Source organism: Moschus berezovskii, chromosome 2 (genome assembly GCF_049115385.1).
Source record: "Moschus berezovskii isolate FMDL1 chromosome 2, NW_MosBer_1.0, whole genome shotgun sequence".
In the NCBI taxonomy this organism is placed as follows: Eukaryota; Metazoa; Chordata; class Mammalia; order Artiodactyla; family Moschidae; genus Moschus; species Moschus berezovskii.
This window is the reverse complement of record NC_142461.1, coordinates 56,447,365-56,461,880: the sequence shown is the minus strand read 5'-3', so window position 1 is coordinate 56,461,880 and position 14,516 is coordinate 56,447,365. Positions and strand designations below refer to the sequence as shown.

General features: G+C 39.2%; 1 protein-coding gene across 3 annotated transcripts; it reads left to right on the top strand.

Moving 5' to 3' along the window:
* The first annotated feature begins 771 nt into the window (after positions 1 to 771).
* Positions 772 to 9,225, top strand: NABP1 (nucleic acid binding protein 1). 3 transcript variants are annotated; one of them, XM_088828718.1, is made up of 6 exons: positions 772 to 793; positions 1,932 to 2,070; positions 4,928 to 4,999; positions 6,638 to 6,713; positions 7,349 to 7,412; positions 8,820 to 9,225. In XM_088828718.1, the coding sequence occupies exons 1-6, from the start codon at positions 790 to 792 to the stop codon at positions 8,987 to 8,989; spliced, it is 525 nt and encodes a 174-aa protein (XP_088684844.1). In that variant the 5' UTR covers positions 772 to 789; the 3' UTR covers positions 8,990 to 9,225. The 3 variants fall into 3 exon arrangements, with proteins under 3 accessions (XP_088684844.1, XP_055253779.1, XP_088684845.1); XM_055397804.2 differs by lacking the exon at positions 772 to 793 and adding an exon at positions 1,075 to 1,637; XM_088828719.1 differs by lacking the exon at positions 772 to 793 and adding an exon at positions 1,756 to 1,840.
* The last annotated feature ends 5,291 nt before the right edge of the window (positions 9,226 to 14,516 follow it).

Genomic DNA, 14,516 nt, shown 5'->3' with positions numbered 1-14,516 from the left:
ACTTTTGCTGTGAACATAAAACTGTGCCAAAAAAAAAAAAAAGTCTACTAAAAAACAAAAGAAAAGCAAAATGGTGAAACGGTGTACCTGAGAGAAGAGTAAGGAAAAATAAATCTGCAAAAGAACTTATCTGCCTAGCACTATTGAGTGAAAAACACGAAGTCGGACAACTTGTGCTGACGTCCTGCTTGCTCACAAAGTTACTAGGTGACCTTCAGCAACCTACCTCACCCTTCCGGCGTGTCTGCGTGCTCAGTCGCTTCAGTCCTGTCTGACTCTTTGCGACCCTATGGACTATAGCCCACCAGATTCCTCTGTCCATGGGATTTTCCAGGCAAGAACAATGGAGTGGGTTGCCATGCCCTCCTCCAGCGGATCCTCCCGACCCAGGGATAGAACCGGCGTCTCTCGCACTGCAGGCAGATTCTTTACCGATGAGCCACAGGGAAGCCCCCACCTTTCTGGATCTGTTTCAAAATGCATTAAAATGTGCCGGTTAAACTGATCTCTAACTTCTCTTCCGGCCCTAAAATCACAGCTTTATACCTAAGGACCCATCCCTACTTTCTGTTTCTTTCAACTCAGAACCACCACCCTCGCCTAAAGCTTGTTCTTACTCAACTGCGTACTTTCTGACGTCCCCGCTGGATCTTAAAACACAGCAACTGGTCCCCGTGACGGCGAAACTAAACAGTGGGGGTGGAAGACTGAACTCTGAGGGGAAAAAAGATGCACGTAAGCCCAGAAGTCCCAGACCCAGCGGCAGCAACCTGAAGAAGGAAGACACGGATGGGTAAAACTGACGCTACGCAGCGACGGCGGAAGCGGGAGGAGGAGGGGGTGAGGCCGAGAGCCGATTGGATGGCTGAGGAGGCAGGGCCCGCGCTCCGCGCTGGAAGAACGAGGGAGGAAGCAGGGAAGCTGCGCGCGCCGCGCTCGCTGGCTTCTGCTCCCCGGCTTCGCTTCCCCGGAGCCTGCAGGGCGGGTCGCCGGGCGTGCCGACGCCGTGTGACGTCACAAGGGGCGGGGCGACCCGAGGGTCCTGCTGGCGCGCGGGCGCGTTCCGCAGTCGGTGTTTGGGACGCTGGGTGTGCGGCGGCTCGTTCTCTGCTCCGGGTTCGCAGTCACAGCCCAACCCTCCCCGGAGTCCGGGACGGACAGGGCACGCTCCCCTGTCTGTGTGTCAGCGGCACTCAGGACAGAGGCGTCCTCTCGCTGCCTTTTTTTCTTCCTTTTACCCAAAGAAGGGGCAGTTCTCACGCTTGCCTTCCTGTCGCCCCGTTGGGAGCGGGGTTGTTGTGCGGAGTGGTTCGTCTTTTTTTTTTAAACTTGTGAGCGCTTTTTTTTTTTTCCCTACCCCTTTTTTAGGCTCAGTGCCGTCTGGACTGGTTTCCTCGGTCCCTGACTAACCGCTTTCTGCCCCTTCTCTCGCCACCCCCGCCCAAGGTCGCCCCTCCGCCCTCGCCCCTGGCCCGGGGTGGGTGGGAAGCTTTGTCCGGCTCCCTCCCCACCCGAGTCTCCGCAGCGTAGCCGCACCTGCCTCAATATGAACGGGGTCAGGGACCCCCCTCTTTTTATAAAAGATATTAAGCCCGGACTGAAAAACTTAAATGTCGTCTTTATTGTCCTGGAGATAGGTAAGTGGGGTCCGCAGCCCGCCCCGCCGCCCTGTGCGTCCCGGGACAGGAGGGAAGGGCGCCGCCGCTGCGAGCCGGGGGCTCCCCTCCCCCCGCCTCCCTCGCCTCTCCCCTCCCCCACCCACGTGGCCCCGCGGGCCCCTGCCGGCTCGGCAGCCCGCCTGCGGCGAGAACCCGGGGCTCGGCCTCTTCCCACCCTTCAGGTGCATTTTGATCCCGGAGGAGGAGTTCGCTTTTTGCAAGTCCTCATTATCTAATACACCCCTCCGCCTTTTGATTTTTAAATCTTCACAGGACGCGTGACCAAAACCAAAGACGGCCATGAAGTGAGATCATGCAAAGTAGCAGATAAAACTGGCAGCATCACGATTTCCGTGTGGGATGAAATCGGAGGTCTAATACAGCCAGGGGATATTATTCGGTTGACCAGAGGGTAGGTGTGCTTAAAAGGGTTGGGGAATGAGTGCGCCTCCAAAGTAGCAGTCTGCAGAATCCGAATTGGCTGACGCCGGGCACCTTGGCAAGTTCTGGATAAAGTTTAGTGTTTTCTGTGGGCCACTCCGAGGATTTTTGAGCCGCACCGATGTTAACCTGAGATGGTGGACGGCGTTGGGATGTAACACCTTTGCCTTTAAAAAATTTCAGCTGGGAATCTAAATAGCCACACCTTGTTTACAAATTAGGTAGATTTTTAAATACCATTCTAGAATTATTCAGTCTTTTTAGTAGATTATTAAAACTGACATAGTTAATACTTCATCTTTTTTCATTAACTATATAATGTAGTTGTCACTTAGTTTATTTCCCCAACCTTTTCCCCTTTTAATAACTTCTGAAGTCCTACCCATATTTTATTTGTATACACATTTAGACCGTGTATACTTAAATTGAGATTGTAGCTGGAGAATTTAGTCGGTTTTGTAGTGTGTCAAATTTGTACTCGGATGTAAAAGTTGAAAGGAAGTTTACAATATCTGGAAGATACATTCTTGAAAATGATTCTTTCTGCCTACTATTGTAAGGTCAGTGTTGCACAAAAACCAGAATGTTGTGCAGAAAATGTTTGACAGGTATCTATGATACTTCTGTCCAAAAGAGTTAGTTGGCAGATTGGCTTTTAAGAATAATTTAGTACCTTCTTTTGGAAGGAGGGGGTGGGGGAGGTAAGAAGTTAGGCTGCATTTACCAAGATTTACCAAGTTTTTAACTTAGGAAGATAAAATACTAGAGAAGGATCTTTAGATTTTGGAAGCTTTTTGGTTTACAGAATTGTAATAATTCATTGGTCATACCTGTAGGAAAAGTGGGTGGAGATTGGTGTTAGCTTAGTGAATAGAATCTCAGAAAAGTGTTGGATCACCCTGAAAATAGGAACTTAAGAGCCCCTTGATAGGATTTTACAGGTCTTAGAGCACCTTCAGGAAGTGAGGCACAGTATCATCAAAGGAGGAAGTGAGAGTCAGGACTTAGACATTTTTTTTCTCATACCCTGTGACTCATTATGACACTGGTTAAGTCTTTTAAACTTCCACATTTTTAACTTAAACAAAAGAGAATTTCTACCAGGGAGGGTAGGGTGAAAATTAGCATAATTAAAGTTTTTTGGCTGCCAAAGTATCTCATCCAGCGATTAGAAGTTATACACTGTAAACAGCTTCTCATTTCGATTATCGCATATTTTGTAGTCACAGAAAATACATGATGTGTCCATCAAAAAAACTGTGGAAAAACTAAGTAGCCAAGTAGTGTCTGTAGGATCTTAAGGAGTATAGTTACCGAGAAGTACAGTGTAAAGGAAAATTCAACACCAAAGAAATCTACTATTTTCTAACTTCTGTTTAGTCTTGAAGTTACTACGTTTTCTCAACTTTTCTGTAAAATGGGAATCCCAGGTGGCGCTAGTGGTAAAGAAACTGCCTGCTAGTGCAGGAGACATTAAGAGACAAGGGTTTCAGTCCCTGGGTTGGGAAGATCCCCTAGAGAAGGAGATGGCAACCCACTCCAGTATTCCTGCCCAGAGAATCCCATGAACAGAGGAGCCTGGCAGACTACAGTCCATGGTGTTACAAAGAGTTGGACACAATTAAAGCAACTTACTTACTAAGGTAACATATACAGTGAAGTCTGGCCCATTTGTAAGGCCCTTAAATTCTTGTTGAATCTAACAACAGAACTTTGGAAGAAAGATATACATCTCAATAAAGGTAATTTGAATATTGGCATGCATATCAGAAAATCCTGCAAACATTGATCTCATTCCTGAAATAAGTGAAAGTTAAATGTTTTAGTTGCAGTAACTTCAATTTTTCTCTCAAAATAGGTGTTAATTTTTACATTAATAAGGGAAGATATTAGTGCACTGTCTCAGTCACTTTTTTGTGTAACAAAATGATGAATGGGCTCTTTAATAAATCCAGTTCAGTTCAGTTGCTTAGTCGTGTCCGACTCTTTGCGACCCCATGAACCACAGCACTCCAGGTAGCATTTACTAAATAAAGAGAAATATATAATGTGAGACTAGAAGAATTTTATTAACTTGTATTAAAAGGTAAGCCATCACTGTACTTAGTTAAATAATGCTTGTTTATAATTTATCTTTGTAAATCATGAAACTTAATAGTAGTTGTACAAAGAACCAAGCCTTGGGCTTATTTTATAATACTAACATATTTTTCATAGTTTTGTGTATAGGATTATTTAATGATACTATCGGAATTCAAAATTGTTTAAATGTTCAGCTGTTATTGCTAAAAATAGGGAATTTGGAAAGACAAATCAGTGTAAGATTATGATCTTAGTTTTTTAGTCCCTTTGATTAAATTTACTAAATTTTTAGTAACTTAGGAATAACACATACTAACCTGGGTTTTATAGAGACAAAGGAAAAACAATTTTACCAATATCTGGTAGACCAATTACGTAAGTGTAAAATTAAACACTGGGATGTAGATTTTATATGTCCTGTGATTGAATAAAGTAATTTCTGCTTAAGTCTCTGCAGTTTGAAAGTTCTCCCTTTGAATTGACTAAAGATGTGATCTTTGGAGTATAATAATGCTTCCTTTGCAAAAAGACTTCTATTTTCTAGGGTTGGTTATTGTTTAATTATATCAAAATTTGGTAGTAGATTTTTCTTCACATTATTATTTAGTAAGTAACAAGTTAATCAATGGCAGACACAGGGCTTGAGCCCCACCTGCACCACAGTACAAAAGATACAGTATAAAAATTTATTTAAGTCGAAGGAAACATACATATTTCCATAGAACTGATGTTTCTTTTCTTTCTAGGTATGCATCCATGTGGAAAGGATGTCTGACACTTTATACTGGAAGGGGTGGAGAACTTCAGAAAATTGGGGAGTGAGTATTAAAATATGTTTCATATAATTGAATAAATTACAAATGATATGAACAGAATAACTGGTAGGTATAAAGTATGTACCTCTTCCCAGACCTTTTTTGACTGGTAAACTGAATGCTTCCAGGAGCTTAACTTTCTGTGTATGTGCTAGTTTGACAGTTATTAATACTGTTTCCTGTGGTTGAGAATGTCAGTTTTTCCTGGCAAAGAGCATTAAGAAGCTGAACTTGAGACCATCCCCCGTCGGCCCATTTCTGTAGGCTTTGGGAACGTATATCTTTCACGTGTCACAAGTACCATTTGAAGTAAACTCTGTCATCTAGTGAATTTTCAGTTAAGAAGCTGAGTATTAGTTTCAGGAAGTAACTTTAATTTTTCTTTTTCTCTGTTTATGGGTGAATGTGTACCCATATGGAAAAGGACTTGAAGCAGTGACAGTTGAAGTCCTATATTTATCCAGTCTAGGTACTGTACAGGTTGCCACAGTGCGAGCTTCCATAAACTACTACCCTGGTAATCTCCACCTTGACTTGGAGGAACCATCCTAGGGGTGTAAAGGTGTTCAGTCTCTACACTGGCCTAGACATTTGGGATGTACTCATAAAGTATGGTGTAGGCAGTGAACCAAACCATTAAGTCCATTCTATATGGTTTATGCCTAAGACACATACTTAATACCTATCAAAATAGAGGATATCTAAAGGGAGAAGCCACAAATGGCAGCAGAAAACAAAATATAGGAAGAATGTTTTCTACACTGCACGCTTAAAACTTTTAAAGATAATAAACTGGTAACACTGCTTTCGCTAGGAGGAAAATTAGAGTTTACTTCTGTTCATGTTTAGAGTTATGTGCTATGAGAGGTCTTAGCATCAGTATTACAGAAAGATTTAGGATTCTGACTCAACCTTCACATACATGTACAATATTTATAGTAATGAAGGTCAGTTACATGACGAACCACTGGAGGTCACTCAATGCATAGTGACTTTGTGTTGGGGTCAGTATAGGAGTTACCAAAGCTGATTCTAATTTGTGGGTTGAGGAGCTGAGAAGATGCTTATGTGTGATGTTAATTAATATACACCATAGTCAGTTGATAAGAAGTCTTGGGATGAACTGTTTTCTTAATAGCCAGTTGTCTTTTATTAATTCCTGTAAAATCCACTTTTAACCTTGAATGATTATCTTTGCAGATTCACAGTGATTGGTCAAAGAATGACTGTGACTGGACGAGAGTGTGTGAGTGGATCAGTGCAAATCCATCACCACTGCTGGAAAAACCACTCTGGAACCCTGTACATGGTTCAGAGGCATCAATCAGCCTGTGTGGAGAAACAGGACAAAGATGTGCTCCTGTGTCCTTGATCTCTGACATTTAATTTTTGCAGTACAGAATTAGAACTAAAATACAAAATAGAATGTTTTTAACATTGTAGACAATCAAGTATTTGAGGTTTTTTTTTTTTTTTTTAATGAAACAAAGCTTTTAGGAAGTTTTATTGTAAATGAATAGAGTTAGTTAGCATGTTTCTGTTTGGTTAATTCACTGACATCTAAGTTCTTTATTCCTGTCAGTTATGCATACTATATAAAGGTTGATTATTTCATTCAAATTGTCCTTTATTGTCTTTCAGATTTTGTATGGTTTATTCAGAATTGCCAAATTTCAGTGAACCTAACCCAGATTATCGAGGACAACAGAACAAAGGGGTAATTAATCCAAATGTATTGTCTGTTTTTATGATTAGGCTAATTTGACTGTGTAATATAATTCTATGGCTAGGTTGCCAAGCTTTTCATATCCTAAGTATAATGGAGACAGTTTTAAAAAGAATCTTCTAAAGGTCATTTTCATTTTATGTGTTTTGTGAGTCTGTATAGGATCTGAAATGGTGCTGATGAACCTATTTGCAGGGAAGGAATCAAGACAAAAACGTGGAAAATGGACTGGTGGACAGAGTGGGGGAAGGACAGGGTGGGACGAATTGAGCAAGTAGCGTTGACATATATACATCACCATGTATAAAACGGTTAATGGGAAGCTGCTGTATGACACAGGGAGCCCAGCTGGCGCTCTGTGACAGCCTTAGAGGGGTGGGACTGGGTGACTGGTGGGAGGGAGGTTCAAAAGGGAGGGTACACGTAACACACACATACACATAGTTATGTCAGATTTGAGTTGTACAGCAGAAATCAGCACACATTGTAAAGCAATTATCCTCCAATTAAAAATAAAATTTAAAAATTGTTTTAAAAGGCATTGAAAGTTAAAAAGCAGAATGGATACATGCTATATGTTTATTTTGAAATCTTTATTTGATTAAAGTAAAACTTTTTTTTTATAGGCACACAATGAACAGAAGAATAATTCCATGAACAGTGTGGGTACAGGTACATTTGGACCAGTGGGTAAGATTTCTTTTTGGCAAATTTGTGATCAGGTATAAGAATTAAGGGAATCTCTTAAAATTGTCTTTAGGCAAAAATTAGTACTAAAACGGAAAGTACTGTGAAAGAGGGAATTCTCAAATAACTAATTTTTCTGGAATAAACAGGTACCCTCTTAAGCTAATTTATTGAGCACATTCTATATTTAAACATTTGGACCAGTTACTGGGAACTCAGTGATTAAGAAATTAAGTTTTGATGATGCATTATGCTATTTTTTTGTTGATTTTTACGGAATTTGTATAGTAATTATTTATAGTAGATGCAGAATAACTGGCTATTTTTGTGTACTGAAAACAGTTTAACCTCAGATTAATAGCTCACCTTAGTTTTTCATATGCTAATAGCTGGCCTTTACCTCTCAAATACCTTCAAAGGTCAATGGCTCTTATACCTTTGTTAAAGGTCTTTTGAAGCCTTTATTCTTAAAGACTTAGGGAAAAGTCTTTAGTGATTGGAATTCATTAGGGTGGCTCAGGGCTTCTCTGGCTGCTTAGACGGTATAGAATACACCTGGGTTGGGAAGAGCCCCTGGAGAAAGGGCCTAGCAACCTACTCCACTGTTCCTGCCGAGAATCCCCATGGACAGAGGAGCCTGGTGGACTGAGGTCTGTAGGGTCGCAGAGTTGGACACAACTGAGCACACAGCACAGTGTGGCTGGAATTTACTTGACCTGTTGGCTGCATGTTTTGGCACAGCTCTGATTGTTATGTTGTGGGACACTTTGCTGTTTTTTCCTTTAAAAAGTTAAAATTATAGTCTCTCTTAAAACATTACTAACCTTATTTGAGGGCTTCCCTGGTGGCTCAGAGGTTAAAGCGTCTGCCTCCAATGCAGGAGACCCGGGTTCGATCCCTGGGTCGGGAAGATCCCCTGGAGAAGGAAATGGTAACCCACTCCAGTATTCTTGCCTGGAGAATCCCATGGACGGAGAAGCCTGGTAGGCTACAGTCCACGGGGTCACAAAGAGTCGGACACGACTGAGCGACTGAACAGAACGGAACCTTATTTGAACCAAATGCCAATACTTATATACTATTTTTCTTTTACATTTTCTTTTCTCTTTTACTTTTTCCCTCAATATCCCACATTATCTATGCTTTTTTCCTACTTTGTTATTATCTCATTCAGTTGCCCAAGTTGCCCTTTTCCCCCATTCCTTATTGATACAAGCATCAAGTTAATACATTTGAAGTAATTACACATTTGGAAAAACCTAGAACTCACACTGAATTTTTTCCAGTAGATTACAAATAAAGGTGTTTGTTTTCTATAATATTCTTATAATCATTAATAGCTTCTGTTACAACTTCAAATAGATGTTAATTCTGTCTGAAAATGGTGATTTTTTTTATATTCTTTCTTAGGAAATGGGGTTCAGACTGGCCCAGAAGCGAGGGGATGCCAGTTTTCATATGCTGGTAGAAGCAATGGCCGGGGACCTATAAATCCACAGCTACCAGGAACAGCTAATAATCAAACAGTCATGACCACAATAAGTAATGGCAGGGACCCTCGGAGAGCCTTTAAAAGATGACCTATGCCAAATACTCACATGTAGTTTTTAAACTACATGCCCTACTTGAACACTTACTGCACTTTTATTTATTGTTAACTGTGAAAACTGTCCTTTATCTGTTTCTTTTTATGTTTTTGGTTTGTTAACAAGAGTGGTTTGTTTTTTATAGAAGAACTATTAAGCTGCTCGAGTCTCCTATTGAAGAATGGGAACACTCTGAAGAATAGGGGCATTTATTTTTAGAGCAAAAAGATCTTTGGATATCCTCTAAAAAACCTGCACCCATTTCATGGGTGAGTTACTTATGCCATCAGCATTTTAGCCTCTATGAGTCTGTCTTCTATATAAATTTTGTAATATTTAAAATAAGGCTTAGTGGGAGATGTTCTTTTGTCTTAAATACAGATATTGCCAACTAAAGCAATAACCACCAAAAAAACAAAAATCTGGTCAATGTTAACAGCAATTTTTGAGTGTAACTCCAGGGAATGATTGACTTCTTCATTGAGTGACTGCCATTAAGATTTTCCAAGGACTGAATCATCCTAAACTCTTGTTTTATTACCAAAAAGCATATTCTTTATCAGAATTATGGAACAGAATGTGATCTGTATTATGACAAATTTTTAGAAGGAATCTACATTTATTTTAGGGTAGTCCTATTAATATTTATCAGCTTTGTGCATTACACTGAATGGAAATTTAAACCTGAGGCCTTGAATGTTTATTTTTTGAAACTACCATGTCAAATATTGAAGTTTAATTTGAGGGAGTTATGAAGTCATAATAAACATTGATCTAATTTTTACAAATTATGGTAGATAAATATTATAGTGAAGGCAATTCAAATTGAATAAATGTAGGAATATTCAATCTTACAGGGTCCTGGGTACTTGCAGAAAATCAGCCTGGAGTGAAAATCCTAGGTATTTACTTATTTGAAGGGAGTGTGTGTGTGTGTTTATTGTCAAAATTTCTGAACACAATTCACAAAGCCTTATCAGCAGAAGTTAAGAAATGGCTCTCTCAAAGAAGCAAATACAGCTTTATTTAGAAATATAAAGGTTAAATTTACTCATGTGATGTTAAATGGTGTCCAGTTCCACTTTTCACTGTAGGGTGGATAACTGGAAAATTTTTCCTTTGTCAGAATTAAACTTCTTCAAAATTATCTCTTGAATAAAGTTTGCATTAATGTTAAGAGACCTACCTTAGTTTTACTCTTTTCATGTTTTACAGTGGAGAGCCAGTACTTTTTTTTTTTTACTGTAACTGTAGTCATGACTTCAGCCTGGGTGACTACTTAGCTCTGTATTTGTCACTTTGTCTTTTTTCTCGCACCTCAAATAGCAAAATAGTTTAAGTAGACTTTGTTTTCTGAAAGTGCCATGGCGTTTGAATATAAAAATCAGTGCCAGATACTTATTTGCTCTAATCCAATTTCTAACCGTGTGCCACATATCAGGCACTGTATTGGTAGTGTTAAGGGGTAAACGAAGTAATTGAATAAGCTCAAGAAGTTTCTTTATGGTACTTAAGTAACTGGGAATTATATGTTAGAGGAATAAGTTTTCCCTTTATTCATATACTGATTATTATAGTTCATTTGGTTTTGTGACTAGTATTTTTTCAAGATGTTCACAAAAATAGATGTTTGAAGTAAAAAAAACTGCAAATTAGTGTATATATATATATATATTTTATATCTTTAATTAAGCGTAGGAGCCATAAGACTGAGTTATTTGTGGGAGATTAGTATTAAAGATGATTTTAGAGTTTTATAAAAATAATCAGGGTAATGGCTTGCTGAGATACTAATCCTGGCCTGATTCTCTTCACCTGTGGTACTGGACAAGCTATTCACTTAAAACCTCTGTAAGCCTTAGGTTCCATAACTGTAAAAGTAAGTAAGTGAGTTATTAAGAGTTAGAGTTATTTAAGATTTTTTCCAAGTGAATGATTAGAATGATTTCTGGCTTCTAATAAGCAATCAGATGTTTGTTTTCTAATCATACCTCAAGAATAGAAAAAAATGCAGGCGTTAGGTGTGGAGTTACCCTTTAATGTGTTGAGATTAAGTAGAGAACGACCTTACATTTTACTTTTGTGATTGATGTTTGCCTCAATAATTTAACCTTGCTGTTCTGTGGGTTTTTTTAAAATCATTTATTAACACATTTCTTTTTTCTTAAGGGAAGCCTCCAAAACCAAAGCAAAGTGAGTTACAATTCACATTGAATATATTGCCTTCTCAGCCTGCTTGGACAGTACTCATCAAGAAGTTAAGAGGAAGAAAGTTTCCTACCTTCCTCCTTCCTGGCGCTTTCAGCTAACAACTTCATAAGTTTAAACACCTACTGAAAACAAAGGCCTTTGGTATAGAAATACAAACTACTGGGTTTGGGTCCCACTTTATTTTTCTAAGTCAGTTCTGAAGTGGATTGAAGTGAATTGAAGTCTCATTAGGCAGGTGGCCACTTCTCTCTGGGCAGGTTCTTTGGGGTGTTACTACAATACAGACTTGGAAACTTGAAACCATGAAGCAAGCTGGTGATACATATTAGTGAAGCCCGCAGTATGCTTTCCCATGGACATTTATGCCAACTCATTTTTGCTTGGTTCCTGTAGTTTTAGTAATTGCATTTTAAATTTGAGGACAGTTTAACTTGAGGCTCCCCTAAATGTATCACTGAGAACTGAGTATTTGTCACTCGTAGTTTTATCTTTTAACATTTTAAGAGAATGTTTAATTTGCTGGGTTGAGTAATAATGCCAAGGGAATGATACTAAAAACAGATAGATGCGAGGTTAGTAAAATCTATGATCTATAAAGAACATGTAATCAGAAGGTAGTTAACCAACCCTAGAAAGTTTTCTCAGAAGGTACAAATTTGAGAGTATTTTACATCAGTCTTAAGACACAGTAGCAGTTCTTAGTTTATATGGATCTGACATTCCGGTTTAGTTAACTGACATGCCTTCCTTTTTCTTATACCTTAATAATACCATTATCATAATGTACCATAATGACAGATTGCTCCAAGCAATTGTAGGCTGCTGTGACTTAATTAAAGAGACTATTCACAAAGGTTCTAGAAACAACAAACAAGAAAACCATGTGAAAAGCAGTTTTAACGTAAGACTTTTTCACACCAAAGTCCGTTTTTTCCTATAGACTTGTTTTTGGGGTAGCTTCTGCTATGATGTCTTTTTTTTTTTTTTTTAAATCTACTTTTCCTTCTGGTAATTTGTTTTATCCCCTATCTGATGGAAGTGAACATATCTAGTAGAAGAGAATCACAGTTCTCTGGTACAGGATTAATGATGAGTAAAAGCAGATATACTTGGCCATAGTGACAATCTGTGTATTGAGGTTCCAGCCAATTATTAAGTAGATACTGGGGTAAACAGCCCCACATTTCACAAAGTAGCCATAATGACTAATAATTGAGGTATGCTTTTAAGGAAAACTTATCATGACCTTGGGAAAACAGCACTAACCTGAATGGTATGTTAGGACCTGAGGGGGAGAAACTAGAAAAACTTTCCAGGTGTGTTCAAGTTTTCTCCAAATCTCTTCAGGTTTACTTCATTAAGGATGCACCAGAATTTGTTCCAGTGCTGTGACCACAGTACTCCGGGTTTCTGAGCTAAAAGTGTATAATGATGTTTCTTAAAGCACTGATCACAGACGAGAGACTGATCCAGACCATCTGACAAGCCATTCATATAGTGTTTCCTCATTAAGAACATTAGGTCCAAAGATATTCCTAAGAGCTGTTTACCACTGAGATAATCAGTCTGATGAAAATGAGCATTTTAACAAGTTTTGACTAGTAGACATTCCATTTGTCTTTTTCAAGGCCTTGATAAGTAATATATGTCTTTAAAAATCAGATCTTTAACCATTTTTAACCAAAATTTGAGTACATTTTTGTTTGATGCCAACAAAATTTATACTTCTGGACAAAGAGTCCAGTTTCTTTGTCTACGTATTGATACTGAATAAAACTCCAAGAATGGTTTATAAACCTGTAAGATTTTCCCCAGGAACTTGTTAGGTGTATGGATTATTTCTGTGGTCCACCAGAAGAATGTGTAAGTGTAGGTTGGAGAGAGCTGCATTTGAAACAAAGTCCCTGAAGACTTTTGTCTCCTGCCCTTGATATTAATGCAGAAATAACTTTATCTTGAAATATATGTACACATGCACATACCAGTTTATTTTTGTGAGGTTAATGTATCAAGGTTCTAGATTATAAAAAATAGTACTTAGACATACACACCTCCAAAAGTCAGAATTGATGGGTAAAGCAGTGTAATTCCAAGCAGGATAGAGTTTGAGTACAGCCTCTGTCAGTACTCTTGAGTTTTGAACTAGGTTCAAATAGGGTCAGGTTATCCATAGTGGAATTGCCTGGCTTCTTCTGGACCTATATTGATCTAAGTGAAAATACACCTTTTCAAACCCTGCTGCTGCTGCTGCTAAGTCACTTCAGTCGTGTCCGACTCTGTGACCCTATAGACGGAAGCCCACCAGGCTCCCCTGTCCCTGGGATTCTCCAGGCAAGAACACTGGAGTGGGTTGCCATTTCCTTCTCCAACGTGTGAAAGTGAAGTCGCTCAGTCGTGTCCGACCCTTAGCGACCCCATGGACTGCCGCCTACCAGGCTCCTCCATCCATGGGATTTTCTAGGCAAGAGTACTGGAGTGGCTTGCCATTGCCTTCTCCGTTTCAAACCCTAGTTTTCTGTTGAATTAAAATACATTTTATCGCTGCTTATTTCAGCAAGCCTGTTTGCAGCAGCCTCTGCCTTCCTCCTGTCTCCCAAAGCATTCCTCAATTCCCTTTATTGTGTAAAGAGGCTGGCCAAATAGAAAAGTAGTGGAATTGGAGGCCTGATAAACATTGCTGAGAATACTTCCAGAACCTACCCGCGTTGACCTCAAGCCTGTTCTTCAGAGAGGCAGGTATCATACATATTTTACATAAATGAGTGTAATGAGGCATAGTTGGACTGCCAGGTGGGGCTAGTCTTGATTAAAGTATTTATAACCCTAATAGGAAGCTGAGTAAGACCTCTGACCTAAGACTAATATAGAAAACCAATAAAAACAGGGTAGTTGGCATAATTAGTGCCATCTACTGGATGGTTACAAAATCGTTTCAGTAATTTAGGAGTCTGGTTTAATGTGGGGAAAAGTTGCCATTATTCCATCAGGTGGGACTTTTTTTGATGTTTAAACATGTGTGGAAGATCAATCAGGAGTTGAGCTATATGTTTATAATTGAAGAACAAGCAACACTGACATCGAAAGTAGATTCCTTTCAGTTAAGCAGCTTTATTAAACCCTGAACAGCTCCCTGAAGGGTCAGAAAATATGGGAATGGTTGCCAAGTTTTGTACTCTTGTTACATATTTCAATAATACTAGTGGGAAGTGTAAATTGTTAAAAATACCTTTGGGTGGGCGATGGTTTGGCAAAAACAGTTGGAAGTAGAACACGAAACTGCTCTTATAAACTTTATTCCTTAACTAGTCAT

Bases quoted from the DNA above. Each gene is read 5' to 3' on its own strand.
- NABP1 (XM_055397804.2), top strand. From the start codon at position 1,547: ATGAACGGGGTCAGGGACCCCCCTCTTTTTATAAAAGATATTAAGCCC. The intron at 2,071-4,927 runs GTAGGTGTGCTT...TTTTCTTTCTAG, and splicing joins ATTATTCGGTTGACCAGAGG to GTATGCATCCATGTGGAAAG. The intron at 7,413-8,819 runs GTAAGATTTCTT...ATTCTTTCTTAG, and splicing joins AGGTACATTTGGACCAGTGG to GAAATGGGGTTCAGACTGGC.